This window comes from Schistocerca americana, chromosome 7 (assembly GCF_021461395.2).
Source record: "Schistocerca americana isolate TAMUIC-IGC-003095 chromosome 7, iqSchAmer2.1, whole genome shotgun sequence".
In the NCBI taxonomy this organism is placed as follows: Eukaryota; Metazoa; Arthropoda; class Insecta; order Orthoptera; family Acrididae; genus Schistocerca; species Schistocerca americana.
The window spans coordinates 517,149,988-517,171,404 of NC_060125.1; the positions used below are offsets into that span (position 1 = coordinate 517,149,988).

At 40.1% G+C, this 21,417-nt stretch overlaps 1 protein-coding gene across 2 annotated transcripts in view; it reads right to left on the reverse strand.

The window, feature by feature from the left end:
- The window catches only part of LOC124621852 (cytoplasmic FMR1-interacting protein), a 150,150-nt gene that overhangs the window by 53,804 nt on the left and 74,929 nt on the right, over positions 1-21,417 (reverse strand). For both annotated transcript variants that reach the window (XM_047147300.1, XM_047147299.1), the window contains one exon: positions 8,488-8,561. In XM_047147300.1, the coding sequence (XP_047003256.1) occupies positions 8,488-8,561 (74 nt within the window). The remainder of the gene's footprint in view (positions 1-8,487; positions 8,562-21,417) is intronic.

The following is a 21,417-nucleotide window of genomic DNA, read 5'->3' on the forward strand; positions in this document are numbered from 1 at the left end:
TTGTATTTATGAAGATACCAATTTATCACACCAACTGAAGATGGGAGGAAACACAATGCACCTTACCATAAGTAAAACTATATGAGAAGTGGCTAGTTGCTGTAGTCCTTCAGGTAATTTGATCGGCAGTCACGAGCTCAACCACCATTAACATGGATAAATTAAAACTCTGCCATCCGCACATCTCGTACAAATTTATTCGCTTGGCGCCGGCAGCGTTAATTCCGATCACTTGGCTTGTTGCCGGCCGCTTGTCACCTTTCCGTTGATGACAAGCTTCATGCATATTGACTTTTGCGCACTTTAATTTTTCGGAAATCCTCTATTTTGCCGTATCGTTCCACAAACTCGAATGTTCTTTTCAAGTAACTTCTCTGCAAGTTCTACATTGTTATAATAACTGTCCATGCAGAGGTGATGCCACTTTCCATCAGAAGGTGTCAATAGTTTTTTGACGGATTGTAAACTTTAAAATTCAACCATCCATGCCATGGTATCATTCCTTCATCAATTGAAATGTTTTAACTTAGATTAAACATTTCTTTAAACTTTTTGGAAAAATAATCAATTACAAATTGCTTTTCAAAGCCTGGCGGCATTATATGGTTTATTACTATTGTCAGAAAAATGTAAAACTGATAATATTTGTCTGTGTTGGTTGCAGGACATCATTTTGCAAAATATCGGTGTGTCTATCAACAGATTCGTTGACCAATAATCATCGGTACTTGTTTTTTGTACAATTCCCATAAGGATAGCAAGACCAAACCATTTTCTAAGTTTGGGCTCCCTAATGTCAACAAATTTGGCATTTTTTAAATCCAGTTTCCTTCTATTGCAATTTTGACTGTAGTACTTGTTGGTTTCATTGCTAATATATTAAAACAGATTGTTCCCAATATATAATTCTACGATATCCTCAATGCTCTGTGTATCTTTGGGAAATATGTTTGGACCCAGAGATCCTTCAAATTTATTATTGGTCCTCGGTAAATCACAGTCTGACCACTGTGCATTGTCTTCTTCGTCTGATTCAGTCGAATCAGTTGGAACCGTAGAGTTCGCTGAATTCTTCTTGGATGTATTTCACTATCTTCCAAAGATTCTGCTTCACTTTCATTTTTTTGATATCCCATGTCTTCTTCCCAATCAGCCAAGTCGTCCGGAATGTCAGACAAGACGTCTGCACATTCATCGAAAATAATCCTATTGTCTCTTTCATCTGCCATGATGAAAGGGCACAAGTACTCATAAAAACAAAAACTTGTTGACATGTGTATAACGTACTGTTACCTAAACAAACCACAAACAGAAGGCAAAAGATACTAAAGTGCTGTCGTCGGCCACTGCGCAATACTATGCTCACGACACCACTGTGGTGTCGCCGGCCACTGAGCAACACTATGCAGACAACACCGGTGTGGTGTTGCCAGCTGTTGACCGCTATTTCGGGCATGACACCACTGTGCTGTCGTGACAGCAGAGTGTTAATAGGAACATTATAGTAGATGTAGCTGTTGCTGTGTCAGTCTTAAGCTCAAAGACTGGTTTAATGCAGCTCTCCATGCTAGTCTGTACTGAGCAAGCGTCATCGTCTTTGCATATCCACTGTAACCTACAGCCATGTGAACCTGTTTACTATGGTCTCCCTCTCCAAACTCCCCCCCCCCCCCTCCCCTTTCACCTCCACCCAAAAATTCTACAATTCCTTCCACTACCACACTGCCAATTTTTTAATGCCACAAGAAGTGTTCTATCGATCAACCACTGTTTCTAGTCAAGCTGCGCCATAGATTTACGAGGGCGGTTCAGAAAGTAACCTCCGATTGGTCACAGTGCGGGTTTTGGGGGGAGTAGCGACGCCATCTGTGCGTTCACGCACTCAACAGGTCAGTCGGCATCAAGCCGTGGTCGAGTAAACGTCGTACCTGCGCTAGTTTAGTTTTTGTGGCAGTTTGAAATGTGTGCTGCAATAGAAAACCCCGCCAAATGTGAAGTGCGTGCTGTCATAAGGTTTTTTACAGCCAAAGGATATTCTGCAGCAGCAATTCATCGTGAGCTTTGTGCCGTGTACAGACCAAGAGTTATGAGTGAAGGAGTTGTCCGTGAATGGGTACGTTTATTTAAAAGTGGGCGAGAAAACGTTAATGATGAAGAGAGGAATGGTAGACCATCATTGGTGACTGACAAACTCGTTCAGACAGTTGATGCAAAAGTTCGTGAAAATCGACGTTTCTCAATGTTGGAGTTGTCTACTGGTTTTCCACAGATTTCTAAGACTCTCTTGTACGAGATAGTGACAGCAAGATTGGGTTACCGTAAGTTCTGTGCACGATGGGTGCCCAAAATTCTTACCGACCACCACAAAACTCAAAGAATGGCCTCTGCATTAGACTTTCTGTCACGTTATGAGGACGAAGGAGAACCATTGTTAAACAGAATCGTGACCGGTGACGAAACCTGGATTAAGTACGTGAACCCTGAGACAAAAGAACAATCAAAGATGTGGGCACATTCAAATTCGCCTACCAAACCAAGAAAAGCCTCGCAAGATTTTTCTGCCAGAAACAACTGATGGCAACGGTGTTTTGGGATGCCAAAGGGGTGTTGTTGGTTGAATTAATGGAACGTGGTACGACCATTAATCAAGACGTGTACTGTGAAACAATAAAAAAGTTACGATGGGCTATACAGAACAAACGCCGTGGTATGCCGACTTCCGGTATCGTTTTTTTGCACGATAACGCCCGTCCTCACTCTGCTCGCAGAACAACGGCCCTTCTTGAGTCCCTCAAGTGGGACGTTATCAACCATCCACCTTACAGCCCAGACCTGGCGCCAAGTGATTATCACCTCTTCATGCATTTGAAGAAATGGCTCGGGTCACAGTGGTTTGATGACGACGAAGAGCTCAAAGATGCGGTCACAGGCTGGCTCCAGGCACAAGCGGGTGATTTTTATGCAGAAGGAATTTCAAAGCTTGTGAAGAGATACGATAAGTGCCTCAATCGCTATGGAGACTATGTAGTTGTAAGATGTATATATTAAAATATTTTTATTTAACTTGGTGTATTTTTTTTAAATCAACCGGAGGTTACTTTCTGAACGGCCCTCGTATTTTCACCTCAATTCAATTCTCTTGTATTTTGCCCAGATAACATCAATTCCGCCACTGAAAATATCGAATCAAAGAGGTTGTGGGACATGGGAATTCAGGATAGGTGGTGCACTGCTGATCTACATCATCCCATCACCTAGAGGTCAGAATACCTTATAAGCAATGGCCAGGAGCTCTGTGGGTGAATAATTTGCTGAGTGAAGAGTGTTGACTTCATCTTCACGATGTGCTACTCTCTACTGGAATGGATTACAGATTGCTGTACAGAATCTTAATTGCTGTGCTGATAATCACTTTGTAAGGATTTGCAGATTTTCTGGTACCAAAAAAATGTGTACAGAAGGAGGAAGAGGATTCCAGCCACAGTTCAGGGGCACACAACTCCAACTCAGCACTCACTGAGTGAAGGTGCACATGGACCCAGAGTTTCTTAAACTTTGGCAGCAGCAGTTAATGCTGAAACAGCAAAACATCAACAGCAACAATGTCAACAGTAACAGTCCCACTTGAAACAGTGGCTGGCTTTGCAAGCCAAGCTCAAGCAGCAAATCCTGCTTCGACTAGCAGAGCCACTGCTATTTCCATCTTTTCAGTCAGAAGCTGAGTAATGGGACAGCTGTAACTGGCACCTCTCCCTGCACTTCCAGGCAGTTAACATTTCTGATGTAGCATTCAAACGTGCATGTCTTCTGTCTACTAATTTTAAATTGTTGATTTTGTTTTGCAAACTTAAAGCCATAGCAGACACACAAACTTCAGAATTTTCAAATATTTGTAAATTATTTTATTCGTATTATGAACAAAAGTCATACACTCTAATAAATTGTACACAGCTGAACTTCAAGGTCTTTCCTACAAATGCCACTTAACATGCGCTAACTCCAGTTGCCACCAATTGTATGGAGATTCTTTTGCACGAGGTGTAACCATATGGTTTGCTTCAGACCAAAAGTATGTTCACAAGCACTACAGTTGGGCAATCCAACACTACAAAAGGTTCTTAAACTTGCTGCAGCTCATGAGACTGCACGTCAGGCATAATGCTTATTTAAGGAACAAGATGTGTCTTATATCAACAGCTCATCCTGTTCCAACATAAAATTGCAGAACTAGGACTCAGATTACTCAACTTCTAGTAGTGATAGCACCATTCAAAGTTTATCCCATTTCCATCCATCCCAATCCCAGAACCAGGAATTGAATCACTTATTCCCTAGCAGAGAGAGTCAAATTAGACAACAACAAAAAAAAAAAAATCACACTATCCCAGATATCTGGGAAAAAAGCTTAAAATTGGCCAAAAATGATGATGTCCAAATCAAAATCCCATATGTCCCCAAAAATTCACTCTGAGGAAAATCTGCTATCTTGGAATTTTTTTTTGAGTGTCAAACACCATAATTGGCCAAGGATCCGATTGGCTTCATTTCTGAGCCAAACTGTTTGTTTTGCCATCTACGTCAACTAAAAATAAAGATAAAAATACAAATGCTAAAATAATCAATTGTACTTCTTTAAAATGTTGTTTTAAATTTTGAAGAAGTCAGAAACAGTTAATATTCCATATATTTTGGCACAATATTTGTTTATGGCGTTCTTTCATTAGAGTGCATCGTTCAGACAGCAGATTAATTTGATGCAAAACTAAAACACCGTATGTCATGTGAACAGCGCACTGCAATGCTTTGAAATGGAATCATGAGACAGGTTATCAGAGCAGGACATTCAGATAGATTTGGCCCTTCACCTGTTCTACATCCAAGGCGTGATTCCATTTTTCCACACTGCTTGAGACTTTAACTATGCAAAATATTCTTACAATCATTTACAGCAAATGTTGCAGGTTGGAAACATCATGACTCCCTTGGAGTACCATCAATTCGTCAATTGAGGCTACTTCACTGTCCGACAATCTGAAAAGTTATGGTCAAGCATGTGGACAGACATGACTATAGAGCAAGTCTTGATGAGAAATATGAACATGGTGGGCGAGCTCATGCATGGACACTTGTTTGGAAACGTGTGTGCTCAATGACTGCACGTACACATGTAATCAATGTCATGAAATATTTCTGTGGAGTGTTCTCTGAAATCTCTGACCAACATGTGGAGCTACAAGTGCCTCACAAAAGTTCGGGATATGCACATTTAGGGACAACATTGAGCTGGCTTCATTTACACAATCCTTTTTACGGCCCAAACAACCTTCTATTGACTGTGTCTGCTGGGATGGTAGCTAATGACAGTGTTTCCTGTGACGAAGCTCTTTCACCTGGTCTGCGTGCAATGAAACTGACTGAGTGTCAGCGATTCAATGACGTCTATTTACAGAGAAAAAAATGGAAGTCACAACTCTTGCCTGTGTGTCTATAATGGTTAAGATCAAAGACACTGTCATCAAAATAAACCCAAATAAATTTCTTCATCGCCAGCAGTGTGCTGTATGCAACATTGATGCCCTTGGAGTATACCTGAAATATGAAATAACAGCAAGGATTTCTGCAGTGTTTAACATGCTGTTGATGCAGAAAGACTTTAAGTCAACATTAAATGACATCCTTGTAGAGCTGGCACCACCCAAAAATAACTTTCCATCCAATGCAGAGATACTGAGTCGCAATAGGCACAGTAAAAAGATTCACACACTCATACCTTTCGGCCATTAAGGCCTTTGTCAGCAGTAGACACACACACACACACACACAAACAACTTGCACACATGTCTGCAGTCTCACAGAGCTGAAACTGAGAGTAGTTTCAGCTCTCTGAGACTGCAGACGTTTGTGCCAGCTGTGTTTGCGTGAGTGTGTGTGTGTGTGTGTGTGTGTGTGTGTGTGTGTGTGTGTGTGTATACTGCTGACAAGGGCCTAAATGGCTAAAAGCCATGAGTGTGTGCATCTTTTTATTGTGCCTATCGCGACTCAGCATCTCTGCTATATGGTGAATAGCAACTTTCCTTCTCTGGTATTGTTACATTCCATCCTGGATTTTCCATTGTTTGATTTCCATCTAATGCAGTGTTTATAGTTGTTGGGTTCCTACTGCATTGGGTCATGCTGTCATGGCCAGCAAATTACAATCAATTCTGCGTCCATTATGTCAACCACATCAATAATCACTGTAGTCTGGTTGTCACTTAGGTCTTCAATGGCTACAACTCTCCAAGTATCAAAAGTGAAGAACACACCCTCAACATCTCATCGAGAAGCCGTTTTGATTTATGTGAAAAATGAAGTGCGCTTCATCATTCTGTTATTGTGACATCTGACATGAGGTAGGATCGAGGCAATTCAAGCTCCTGGAGACATGAATATTGTGAAAGTAATGACTGCTGTGCATAATGCCAAGAACAGTGCAGCGTCGGTAATAGTGGACAAAGTCATCGACCTTCTTGTCCTAATAGCTCCTATACCCAACGCTGTAGTTAACCTCCAAATGCTAATACCAGGAAAGAAAATGCTGAATGCTATGTTTTCAGCAGTGAACAGATCTTTGTAACAACCTTCTTTTTTCCCATGCAACAACTTCTGCCATGTTCAGAAAAGGCAAAAAGGGATCGTTTAAGAAGTTCAAAGAAGGCACTTGTTTAAGGGAAAGACTTTCTGTCTTCAACAAACCAGATGCTACACACCAAGAAATCACAGCAGCTGGAGAATATTTCCTTTTAGATTTGAACGGCTATCGTGTTGAAGACAACCTAGACAGTGCCAGACATCAGCTGTTCTGCAGGACTGTTGCAAAGCAATCCATCAAAACAACATTTGATTGGGTCACACTTCTGTCAACATCTGCAGTGAATAAACAGTATTCGTACTGAGTTTATCAACAGGTAAGAAAGATACTACCTTTAACTGATTTTCATCATTACCTACAGGTTCAAGTATGCATGGGGGGAAGAAATGGGGATGAGTCACGAATGCTGGTCAGCGTAAACCAATTCTGAATGAAGACAAACCAACACCAGAGCAAGTGCTTCACATTAGATCTTGCAACTGTAAATCTGGCTGTGAAAACAAGTTCATATGCAGGACAAGTGGCTTACACTGAACAAGTAGAGGTGACTGCTGTGCTGGCCATGGATGTACAAATTGGATAAACTTCACAGTCTCTGACATCACACAAGACATTGAAACACTGACTGACACATAATGCAAAAAGTCATGTCCATCGTTTTTTTCATCTTTATAAAAGCAATTCAAAGGTGGTTTTTTTCCCACATAACATTTTCTTGTCATTAGTTTTTGGCCAGTGAGCGAGCATTGATTCGGTGAACCAATCAAGCTTACAACAACTTTGTCCATTTTCCATAAAAACAATGTATTATTGTTGCCATTTTTCCCATCTTATGTAAATTATTTAACTCACTGAGCTAAGGGATTTTGTGCCCTGCCCGGACAACAACATTAATTCTGACATTCTGTATACGGACATTATCGAGTCAAAGTAATTGCGGCGCACAGCGACTCAGGACAAGCAGTGTACGTGGTGACTCAGCCAGCCCTGCCACCTAGAGACCAGAATGCCTTTATAAGCAGCAGCCACGAACTCCACAGACATACTGCTCACCAAGTAAAGACTGTGAATCTACTCGAATCTGGCCACCACAGCTGGGATGGACTGTGGATTGCTAAATAGAGTGTTGATTGCTCTGCTGATAATGGCTTTGTAAGGACTTACAAACTTTCTGAAACCTAACAAGCAAGCATTAAAGATTCAAACCACCTCTTTAGTTATTGCATTTATTCACCTAATCCCCAGCATTATTCTGTAGCATCATAAATCAAAAGGTTCTATTCTCTTATTGTCTGAATTGTTATATTCCACATTTCACTTCTGTACAAGGTTACACTCTACAGAAATACCTTCAGAAAATACTTCCTAACATTTAAATTTATATACAGCGTTAATAAATTTCTCCTATTCATAAATGTTTTTGCTATTGGCGGTCACCATTTTATATCCTCTCTACTTCAACTATTGTCAGTTTTTTGGTGCCCAAAAAGAAAAACTCAATGACAGCCTGTAGTGGCTCAATTCTCCAACTGAATTCCCTCAGCATCACCTGGTTTAATCCAACTACATTCCACTAACCTTGTTTTGCTTTTGTGTTGTTCATCTTATAAAACCTCTTTTACGACACTATCCATTCTGCTCAACTGCTCTTGCACGTCATTTTCCAATCTCTGACAGAATTACAATGACACTGGCAAACCACAATGTTTTTACTTCTTATTCATGAAACATAATTAATTTATAAAATATCTCCTTGACTTCCTTTACTGTTTGCCCCATGTACAGACTGAATTAACACCAGGAAGAGGTTACAACACTGCCCCATTCCCTTCTCATATGATACATAAATTACTCACTCCATCATAGAGGGCTCCTTAGTCTTCAAAATGTGATCTGTGAGTATCCATGGCATTGACATTTCAATAGGAAACTGGAAAAAAGAGAGATCATTAACAATTGCTGAATGACACCACAATCCATACTAAGAATGTCCATCTTACAAACAGTTCCAACCTATGATACACATATCCATAACCACACAGTATGGGTAAATCAAAGCAAGTAACGCACGAACAGCGAGCATAAGATACAAGCCAAGTCAGTTAGTTTTTCACGTGTTAAATGACAAACCCTAAAACAAAATCATGCAAGAACATACTTATTTAATAAAAAGAAAAAATAGTTTTTGCTGTACTATTTTGAGGATGCAAGTAATTATAAAGTATATAAATGTTTTTGAGAATATGTCATTGTTATTGCAAAATATGAATAGCACTTATTCAATTGCACATAGACATAATCATAAAATAATTAATTTTATGTTACTAACAACCAGTGTATTAGATGGGTTATCAATTAAAAATTGTAATAAAACTGCAATGATGAATGAGTAAAATCTGTAAAATGCATTGCACTTGCCTGATTGTTTTCTTCTTTTTGTCAAACAAGAACTCCTGAACTGAGAAGCATATTTGTGTTACATTAATTATCAAAGATTACTTTTACAGATTTGTACAAGCTAAAACAAACATTCAAATTTTCTCATCACATATATTTGCTACAAAAATATATTAAATTAATGTCTCCGAATAAAGATAGAAATACGATAAAAGAAGCCAGTAACTAACTAACTAACAAAGAAACTAACTAACTAGGAACTATTGATGACACTTCAAAAGCATTTTTTCCTACTTACTGATCTAATTTTTAAATTTCATGTTCTATTAAACTACTGCAGCAGAAGACTACTCAACATTACATATTATTTTAATTAAAGTGAAGTGCTCTTCCAGGTTGAAACATGGATTCTCCGCAAATTTTCAGCAGTAACACTCACTGTCATCTTCATCTTCAAGTTACTGTTTATTAATGCTGGGTTGGCCTCTCACCGAGACTTCCTCATTCAGCCAGCAAGGGGTGTTGTAATACGGGTTGAGGGATTACTATATTCCTGTCAAGTTTGATTCCTACTGCTGGGTGATTTCATCTCAAATCATACAGGTCATGTCAACTTGTGGTCGTGAATTTCTCTGGAAAAAATATAAAGAGTGTCCGATTTATCATTGACCACCCTAAATAACTGTTTTTCCAGATGCAAATTATAAAATGTTTCGAGCAAATGTTCTTTAGCCATCCAGGGGACAACAATCAGCATCAATGCCTTTGTTGTAGCTTTGTTTATTGCAAAGATATGAACAGCGGTACGACTTAAATGGCACGCTGTATTTTTTATTCGGTAATTCATTTCCTCTCCTAAAGACGTATTCCAAAAGTAACACAGTGTATTGCAGAAATATCTTCATACTCAAGTAACGGTATTAGCATCACATCCATTGTGCAGGAACTCACTAGAAGAATAAATTTAGTGACAACCCGCCCAAACAATCACCATCACACAAATCTGAAACTGAAGAAGATAAAGCAGATGTTTATATTCCTGGGTGTGAAGTTGTTGGCAGATTCAAAATTGTTAAGGCTTTTGTGGCCACTTGTTGAGAAACTGCTTATTGGCTTCTGTCTCGGGTTCTTCGGCCGACATTCATCTAATGATTTTACTGACGTTTCGCCAGCACGAATGGCTAGCATTGTCAAAGCTTCACCCTCCATTGCCGGTGGTGAACTGGAGCCGAGCTCGCGGCTGTAGACTATATTTACCTGGCACGCCAACGTCAGAGGGCTTGTCAGCGGTCATTTCCGGTGCAGTTATCCTCTTGCTACCTGCGACGGTCATTTGTTGCAGTACGGGAAGCCAGGATCCGTTTATCTTAAGGCTTTCCTCTTTCTTGTTGAAGCTGTTCACGTGTTTTTGTATTTCTACAGCTTCTCTGAACAAGCGCACGTGATAGTGCTTCTCTACAGCCAGAACTTCCGTGTCAGCGAATTTTATCACATGGTCGGTCTCACTCAGTGCGTGCTCTGCCATGGCCGATTTCTCCACCTTTCCCAGCCTGCAATGCCGCTTATGTTCTTTGATCCTGCTGTTGATTGATTGTCCAGTTATTCCGGCATAAACTTTTCCGCATATGCATGCTATATGGTATATTCCCGACATTGCAAGTGGGTCCCTTTTCTCCTTTGCTGATCTAAGACACTCTTTGATCTTCCTTGTCGGTTTGAAAATCGTCTTTACGCCATGTTTGCGCAATATACGGCCGATTCTGTCTGTCACTCTGGGAATGTATGGCAGAAAGGCCATACCCGATATTTCTTTTTCTGATTCCTTACTTCGCCGAGTGTTTGGCTCTGTTACACTTCTAATATAATTTGTGAAGTACCCATTGCTCCTCAGAACACTTTCCAGGTGTTGCATTTCGCGTCTGAGGTGCTGTGGCTCACATATTCATCCTGCTCGCGTTACGAGCGTATTAATCATGCCTCTTTTCTGGCTCGGGTGGTGGTTTGATAGTTTGTGCTGGTATCGGTCCGTGTGTGTCAGTTTTCTATAGATGCTGTGTCCCAGGTTGATAGATTGCATGTTAGCAAGTCTGCTGTAGCCCGACTATATCCCCCCTTAAATGTCCAGGAAAGGCAAGAAGCACAAAAAGAAAGCAGTATGTAAAAAGAAAAGCGGAAAAAATTGGAACAAGTTTTAGACTAGCAACATCTTCTCAGAACTTCGTGAAGTGTATAATGTAGATGCACTTCATGTAAAATCTGAAGATAGTGATAAGTGTACACAATGTGATGTGTGGTTTCAAAACCTAAATACTGCTATCTCCGCAGCAACCTATAATGAGATGGTAAAGTTACTGACACTGATACCAGGTAGCTACTCTTAGCAGCAGATACCAAAATACCTACCCACTTCCTCACATCATTTGATTTCAAAAACTCATAAAATAAAGAATGAGAAGAGTATTTGGGCATTGTAAGATGCCTCTTACATGAGGAAGACATTTTTACCAGACTTAATGAATTATTGTCTCTTATTGATGTATTCATGATAGTTGGGAAGTGCTGTAGTCCGTAGCCGGCCATGAATCGGAGAGCATTTCCCACGCTGGCTGGCTACGTGACGAAGCGACCATATGTCGCGCATAGTGGGGTGGGGCTTGGCGCTGGACCGTATTAACAAGCGTTAGCCTGGGAAATATACACGACGGGATGTACCGCCATCTTGGAGCCAAAGTCACCGATTTTGTTTGTTTATATTTAATAATTAAAGTCATTTATGACAACATGAATATTAGGAGGAGCCTCTGGATGTTTAAAACTATTTATCATAATTTTGCCTTGTTAAAATTCACACCCGTTTATTAACAAATGCATATCTTAGTAAGTACAAACTTGATCGGAAATCCACGAACTGTGACGAAACTAGTAAGAGATATGGACTGAGCGCCAAAATCGGCGGTCAGCGTTAAGAGCTCTTCCTGTCATGTTCGATGGTAGCCATGCTCTCAGTTACGAGTTGTTTGTGACAAGAGTGTTTCATTATTGATCTAATAGGAATACAAGTGATATTACGGCATTCTGAATGTTAATTTCGAGTAAATACATACCCCAAAGTTCATCGACAGCAATTTCAGATAATTAGCTTCCACCGACAGAGACAACCAATGCGCCAATGAAGAATCTGCATGGGACGACATTTACGAGAGGTAGGAGGAAATCCGACGACACGACCCACCAAGGAGGATCAAGAAAGGTCCAACTTACACTCGGAAATTCCAGGTGGAAATGCTGACCAGTCATACTGTACGTTACATATACCACCCTCTACGGACTCGCGGCTAAGCTGAGTAATAACAGTAACAGTTTAGAAGTGAGGGGATCCTGCAGCATGCCCAGACTCTTACTGTGGGCATCTAAGTGATGGCAAAGATTGCAGCAGGCAAAGTCCTAACCAGGCTGATGTTATCTATGTTAGTGAAAATGGTGAAAAAGTTAAAAAGGTACAAAGATATGTGACAAGATCAATAAGAGAAGCAAATCTCCTAACGAAAAAGGAGAACCTGAATTTAAAAATTGGTCTCACAAAATTCTACTCCTTATGACCAAAATAGGTAAAATGTCAACCAGTGAAGGAAGTATGCACATGTATTTACTGCACTAATTTGAAACTTGTCTGTTTTTCCATAAAACAGTGTCACAGGAAAAAAGTACACAGAGATGGACCTGATGCTTCTGTGTATATGTCAAGAGCTGCACGATAAATGCTGGTTGCAGGACTGTCCAATGAGTCCTGGTGCTGAAGTGATGACCGTTGAAGCATTACACCTTCAGGATACTGACAATGATGTTACCTATGCACTGGTGGGGGTGGGGGGGGGGGGGGGAGGAGGAGAGTTGGTGAAGAGCACAGCAGAGCCAGAGAAGTTTGTTACAGAGGTAGTAAAATCAGCCACATCCCAGACACATTAATTTTTCGTTTCGACTTTGCTAAGAACTAGTCTGTTGCTTTGCATAACAAAATTCAAAGTCACCACTGGCACACATCACAGGTATCATTAGTCACATGTGTTGCTCACTTCCTTGGAACATCACACTGTTTTGCTGTTGTCAGTGATGATCTCATTCATGACAATGCACATACATGCTATGCTGTCAGCCTGTAAATTGATGATATGGCATCTAGAGGCCATGCGTTTCCTATTTCCTACACATGTGTATGTGACTGATGGTGCAGCATCTCATTATAAAAACTGCTTTCAACTTTATGAGCTTGGTCAACACTGTGGTAAAGGAATTAAGACCAAAAAAATGGATATTTTCAGCAACAGGTCATGGAAAAAGTACATGTGATGGGGTAGGAGGTATCTGTAAACATCTTGCAACAAGATTTAATCTCCAGCAGTTACAAGAGATGCTATTGGATCTGTACACACCATATCAACACTAATAACAAGCATGAAACTCTTAATTTTAAATGAAAGTACATTAAGGGAATTCCATTTAAAAATAAGAGAGGAGTGTTCTGCTATGAAGCCTGTGGTAGGAATTCAATCAAGTCACTACTGGGTTGCATCCCAGAGTGGCACATACATTTCAACAACGGTTCTCCATGAAATGCAGCCTGTTACTATATGTGAAATGCAAGACCACAGTATACATTAGAAGACTTTGTAGAGAGCCACTTCATTTCTTGTGTGTATGAGAATCAGTGGTGGGTGGGGCACAATAGTGTCTCTCATGAACTGCAAGATATAACCGTCTCCTTTAGGACTCCTGATAGTCCTGTTAATGCTATCAAATGGCCACCATCAAAAGATCAGCAAGCAGTTTCCGTTTCCCAAGTACTTTTCTCGCTGGATCATCCTTGTCTATGTGCAAATCCAGCTTGGCTATACAAGTTCAGTGAGAAGCAGATGAAAAAAACAAATGAACCCTTTTCAACAGTGCAGTGTTGACTGTAGGCAATTATAATTCATAGAAAGTCATGAAAAAGTAAAATCATGACAGAAGACTACAATAATTTGTGAATAATATCATAAAAAGAAAAATGGTATATATATTCTGATACTTGTTATAAAATGTTCTTTAACAAAATTATGAATTGTTTTCCCACTCACTTGTAATGTTGTAAGTAATTATTTTGATTCAGAAATACCAGTTTTGCATGACATTTACTTAAAATAAGCGATCAATTTAAATATTTAAGCGTCACATTTTATACAGCCAAGTATTACCCACACTGATTGCACATTCCCTATGTACAATGACCAACTAACGTAGCATGACATTTCAGAACATTTACAATGAGGTTTTTGGAAAAAATAATCTCTAAATAACAAAAAAATCAGATCCTCTCATATTTATGTATGAATATTTTGACAGCTTGAGAATTTCATGCATTAATGTCATAGCTGACAGTTCCTTCCACTTCATCATTTTTCAAGACAATTAACGTCCTCCCCCCCCCCCCCCCCCCTCCTCCAAAAAGAGCTCAGAAGCGTGTATGTATTAATCACGTGTCATAGTACTGTGAACAAAGTATTTATTGAAAATAAATTCAGATCTCTATCACCTTTGGTTTCTTTATTACAATTTTTCCTTTTGTTATGACATTTTCACAAATACTCTCATTTTGGGAGGTCTGTAGCATCTTAAAGAATCGTCATAACATCAAAATATTGTAGTTTTCAAGAGGTATCATGTGGAACTTCAACATATATTTTATTTAGCAAACTTTGAAATAGTGATGTAACACATTCACTGTTGGCCTGAATGCTCTGAGATCACCCTGCTTCTGTATGTACACTGACCCAGAATCAAGATGATTGTTGGGTAACTGAACCAGCCCAGCATTCATCAGGCATCTGAAGATAGCAAGATAACTCTTTGGCAAAAATTTATGGAGGACCTAAGGTTCAAACAAGCAGAGTTCTGGATGGATTAAGTTTTAACCTTGTATTCAGTGATCCCACAGGACATTACTGATCATGTAAGGCTTGCCACAAGTCACATTTTAATCGCAGCCAAGCTTCCTCAATCAAACAGCAGCAGAGCGTACAGAGAGGGATTCTATGCTTTGTGGAGAGATAAGATCTAGTTGTACTTCCGGTTGACAAGGGAAATACCACAGTGGTCCTTAATGCTATAGAGTATTGTAGCAAAGTATTATCACTGTTGGAGGATAATACATACAAATCCCTAAAATGTGATCCTACACTGTGATACAGCAGAAAAACAGCAGTATTGCTGAAGAATTCTAGTCTATCTGTATAGCTTAACCAATATCCACAAGGAACACATTCCACTGAGATCTACTGTTAGTGTTATTGGTTCTCCCACCTACAGGTTTGGTGGGTATTACACAACGATCCACCGCAAACAGTACTGGTCTAGGGTGACAGCCATCTGGCGGCAGAGTGGGTGAAACTACAAAAATTAGCAGACATATTATCCGTGCGCCAAAACAGAAAGCAGTTCTAAACTGCCATCAATCCGTGCATGCACACTAGGTAGCGACAACTGACACATGCCCAAAGGGAGTACCTCAGTGCTTTCTGCTTGTTATTTGCTTACTGTCGGTGGTTAGTAGCTAATTTCAATATTTGTATTGGGGATTTTCCGTGCTTTTTCAGTAAGTAGGTTTTCACAAATGCAGAAAAAAAACTTTATTTTATACAAGTTGTTTGTGAAAGCATTCTTTATTTTGATTACTTCGTATTATAGAAATGAAATGGAGCAAAGATGCATTAAGCGTCTTACTTCAGGCATACAGCGATGGAAGGTGTCTATGTGACACGCTGTATCATAATACAGTACATTGGCAATCGTTTCTTTCTGAGTAATATGCGAATAATGTTACATGGTAATTTTTGATTTGTATCGTCATGCCTTAGCTTACGAAAGTTCATGTTTGCTTTAATTGCATCTCTTGCTTTATTTCAGTATGCCAGAAAAGAGATACTAGCAGTGATGGCGAGAAAGTCAGTGCAGTTTCACCCAATGCGACAGACGATGAGTGCGAAGCTCTGAGTAGCACATTGCATTCCATTTTCCAAACTTTGAAAAATAACACAAGTGCACCTTCAAGTATTAAAGAGTTGCAAATTGCAGTGCGTACACCCACAACAACTTCTGAAATGGTGGGCTGTGCTATTCTTTGGCCAAAAACCAGATACTTCTGATTCCTCAGTCACCAGGAAACGTAATGTCACAACCAGCCTGCATCATGGGCATGTCCTGGTATTTTATCAGTGACCTAGGTTGGTATGATCACAAAACATATAAATATATGATTTCATTCTTATTTTCGATATGGTGAGATAGCCTCCCTCATGACTGTGTCACACTTGCTCATTCCATCTTCTATTGTAGACAGCAGCTTCTCAAAACTGACCATGCCCATCCTCACAAAGTTCCGAAATTCTTGCAGATCTTCAGGCCTCAGTTCTCTCATAAGCAATATAATCCCCTGCCTTCGTTTCTTCTTTTCAGCCAATATCGAACTCAACAACATCTGGGTTTTCGTTTTTGTTGTTGCTCTGCCCTAATCCAAAGATTTACTGTCACTGCCAGAGCAATAGCTCCAAAAACAAGTGGGTCCTCCACGTGCAAAATGTAAATTTAGATATAGATGTACCTGTGTAATCAAGTATCATAATATAAAACTAACTGTTGAGTCTGTAATTCAGATCAGTAGTAACCTACGTAGTAGAATAACAATTACTTAATAAATAATGATAAAAAATAATTTCTTATTAATTAGGAACTTTGAGATCACATAAATAATTTGAATGAATGACGTTCCAATGTGTCACACGGACCCTCTTGAGCCTCGCGCGGTAGAACGAACGACTTTACAAGAGATCAGATGGTTCTATTTTTGTTTCGCGCATTATTACCATCCACTGCGCATGTGCATTAGGTATATCCTGCATGGATGGTATAATAGGTCTACGTGAACCAGCTTGGAGTCACAGATATGCACACTTGGGGGTGCTAGTACATAGGTGTACAGTTTATGCACATAGTGTAATAGGGGCTTTAGCCAAATGTTTAACAAAACTATATTTTCATCTTGCCTGCAATATATTGCAATTTAATGTAATTTCATACTCCAAGCCTATATTCAGTAATCAAGATATTTAGAAGGTGCATGTTCGTTATAGGTAATCTGTCCCTCTTGTGCAGATGTGGTATGAAAACAACATTTCTGTTTTAGCTTTATTCTGAAAACTGTGATGACAGATGAGTCTGTCACACCACATAACTGACCTCACTGAAGCAGAAATTCTATAATTTTAGTTGACAGGGTTTAGAGCAATAAACATTGAGGTTTGTGAGTTTTCCAGCACCTACTAAAGATGTTTTATGACTAATTCCTTGGCTGAGTCTATTACTCGACGTACATTAGACCCTTAATGGCTAATATTTGATATACACACAGTTTCACATCAGGTCAGGGTGGAAATATGGTTTTATAATTTGTGCAAAGAACATATCTAGGAAATTATAAATAATTTATATTTTTCTACTAACACACACACACACACACACACACACACACACACACACACGGCAATAAACCATAAAATAAAAACACATATCATAAAAGAGGAAACAAAGCCAAAATAAAAAAACTACACGGCAACTACCAATACATGAGGCTAGTTAAAAACTACAGAAAAAATTGATGATACGTTCCTTAACATATTGAACTACCCACCTCCCAAGCTTAAGAGTTTACACACCATATGAGATATACAAAAGCAGAGAAAAATAATACAATAGAAGCTCTAGTTTAAAATATTTAATTCCATGGTCTGAAAATTCAGTTTTTTTTTTTTTTTTTTTTTCATGCACAATCCTGCTACATCTGAAACTGTTTCACCAGCTGTTAATGTATACCTTCTGATCAAAAAAATATCTGGACATCACTATAGAATGTGGACTTGACCACTAGATATCATGAGAGGCAGACTTGCTAGTATAAAAAGAGGCAGAGAGTAGTGTGTTAGCAGCAGAGAAGCAGTAACAGCATACTGGGTCAGTCAGCAGAGCTCAGTGACTTCGAATGTGGACTACTCACTAGATGTCACCGGAGTAACAAATCCACAAGGGGCATTTCAACAATTCTGAAGATGCCCAACTCAACTTCTGGTGATGTGACTGTGTAGTGGAAATGTGAAGAATGAAGGACAGCTAAGCGAAAACGAGACTGTGTTCACAGATTAACGGACAAGAACCACTGAGCATTGCAGAGGGTGGTTGCAAAAAATTGCACGAATCAGTGGAAGGAATCACTCTTGATTTCCTAAGTGCTACCAACAGTCCAGCTAGCACTATTGCACATAGTAAGTTAAAAAGCACGGGGCACAACCGTCGAGTGGCTCCTCATAAGCTTCACATTTCCATAGTCACTGCTAAGCAACAGATTATGTGGTGTAAGGAGTGACACCACTGGGTAGTGAACAATTTGAAATGAGTGATGAATCACACTATAGACTGTGGCAATCCAAAGGAAGGGTTTGAGTGTGGCAAATGCCTAGACAATGTTACCTGTCATCATGTGTTGTGCCGACAGTGAACAATGGATGAGGTGTTCTTTGGTACGTGGGTGTTCTTCATGGTTAGGGTGTGGTCCCTTTATTGCACTTAAGAAAACACTAAATGCAGAAGTATATGAACACATTTTGCAACACTGTGTATTGCATACTGCAGAGGAATAGTTCAGAGATGACAAGTGTTTGTATTATAAAGATAATATACCTTACATTAATTTATCAATTTTACTGGTTACTGAACTCTGTGGCTGTGGACTAGAAAGACAGTCACTTTTTTATTTATACTAACACACGCTTTGAGCTTTTCCCCCATCTTACATTTTCCACTAGCACATTGTTAAAAAAATCAAATGCAGTTTGTATGCTGCAGCTGCCCTGTGCAAAATAATGATCCTGTTTAACTACTACACTTCACGAGTTGTGCACTATGTGATCTAAAGTATCTGCACACCCCAAAAACATAAGTTTTTCATATTAGGTGCATTGTGCTGCCACCTGCTGCCAGGTACTTCATATCAGCGACCTCAGTAGTCGAACATCATGAGAGAGCTGAATGGGGCACTCCGCGGAACTCACTGACATCGAACATGGTCAGCTGATTGGGTGTCACTTGTGTCATACGTCTGTAGGTGAGATTTCCACACTCCTAAATATCCCTCGGTCCACTGTTTACAATGTAATAGTGAAGTGGAAATGTGAAGGGACACATACAGCACAAAAGTGTACCACCTCATCTGCTGACCGACAGAGACCGCCGACAGTTGATGAGGGTTGTAATAGGCCAACATCTATCCAGACCATCATACAGGAATTCCAAACTGCATCAGGATCCACTGCAAGTACTATGACAGTTAGGTGGGAGGTGAGGAAACTTAGATTTCATGGTCAAGCAGCTGCACATAAGCCACACATCATGCTGATAAATGCCAAATGATACCTCGCTTGGTGTAAGGAATGTAAACATTGAATGATTGAACAGTGGAAGAACATTGTGTGGAGTGACAAATCACGGTACACAATGTGGCGATCCGATTGGCAGGGTGTGGGTATAGCAAAAGCCAGGTGAACATCATCTGCCAGCTTGTGTAGTGCCAACAGTAAAATTCGGAGGCGGTGGTGTTACGGTGTGGCTATGTTTTTCATGGAGGGGGCTTGCACCCCTTGTTGTTTTGCGTGGCACTATCACAGCACAGGCCTACATTGATGTTTTAAGCACCTTCTTGCTTCTCACTGCTGAAGACCAATTCGGGCGTGGCGATTGCATCTTTCAACACGATCAAGCACCTGTTCATAATGCACGGCCTGTGGCAGAGTGGTTACACGACAATAACATCCCTGTAATGGACCATCCTGCACGGAGTCCTGACCTGAATCCTACAGAACACCTTTGGGATGTTTTGGAACACTGACTTCGTGCCAGGCCTCGCTGACCGACATTGATACCTCTCCTCAGTGCAGCACTCCATGAAGAATGGGCTGCCAGTCCCCAAGAAACCTTCCAGCACCTGATTGAATGTATACATGCGAGAGTGGAAGCTGCCATCAAGGCTAAGGGTGGGCCAACACCAAATTGAATTCTGGCATTACCAATGGAGGGCGCCATGAACTTGTAAGTCATTTTAAGTCAGATGTCCAGATACTTTTGATCACATAATGTATGTTTACAATATACTACTCATTAAATGCATGTACTTTCTATTCTGCTTGTTGCTGCACCAATTTTCCACACTTATCAGCATGGCACACATCATCAGAAAAATAGCACTCGTAGATGACCCATTATAACTAGTTACTGTTCTCCCACAAAAAGAGTCTCTGCTCTTTAGCCCACCTACTCATATTAAAGATACAAACCACTTTCTTCTCCAGCTCTCTGCTATCAACATCCCATTAATGCCTCAATCTCTATTTGTCACTGTTGACGCCATTTCCTTAACACCAACATTTACCATGCCCATGGCCTTACTGCTATGGACCAACAACTTACCAATGCCCTTTCCACTCCAAACTGGCTACCACAATACTTACAAACTTAACCAATTATATCTTCACAATTAACTTCCATCTCTTTTGAGGAAAAGATATATAAACAAATCTTTGGCCTGACCACATGCCCCTGCATGGCACAGTCCTATGTCAATCTCTTTATGAGCTATCTAGAGGACGTTACAACATAAAGTCAAGCACTGGCACGCCAGTCAGGAGTGACAAAGAAGAGAAGGCTGTGAGAAGTAGTCAGCCAATCGCACGCTGACTGGACCTCTCTCCAAAACAACAACGCGACATCAGCAGCCCCTTTATGAAGAGGACATAAGCACCACGACCAACTGGTGATGGCCCAGTTCAATAGCAGTGTCAACTCTAGTCACTTCACTTGTATTCTCTATGTAGCACAGACTTGGGATTGTTTGTACTGACGAAGGTTAGTTATTTTGTGTGTTGCCATTTGCTTGGGACACATCTGTTAATTGCCAAAGTTAAGTATTGCGATTTTCTTTTTTTTAATAAAACTCATTAATGTGACTTGTTTGAATATTTGTCTAGCAAATCGAGTAAGCAGGCTTTCTAGACACTACAAAGGAAACCTTCCTAACCTCTCAAAATACCAAACTCCTTGTCTTGTTCAGATATGCAGATGATACCTGCATTATCTAGAGCCAGGGCCAACACACCCTATCCTCATTTCTCCACAGCACCTTCCCTCCCATTCGCTCCGCCTGGTTCTCATTGGCCCAACATGTCGCCATCCTGGATGTTGACCTTCACCTTTGATGGCTTTATCCACACTTCTGTCCATATCAAGCCCACTGAACATTAACAGTACCTGCATTT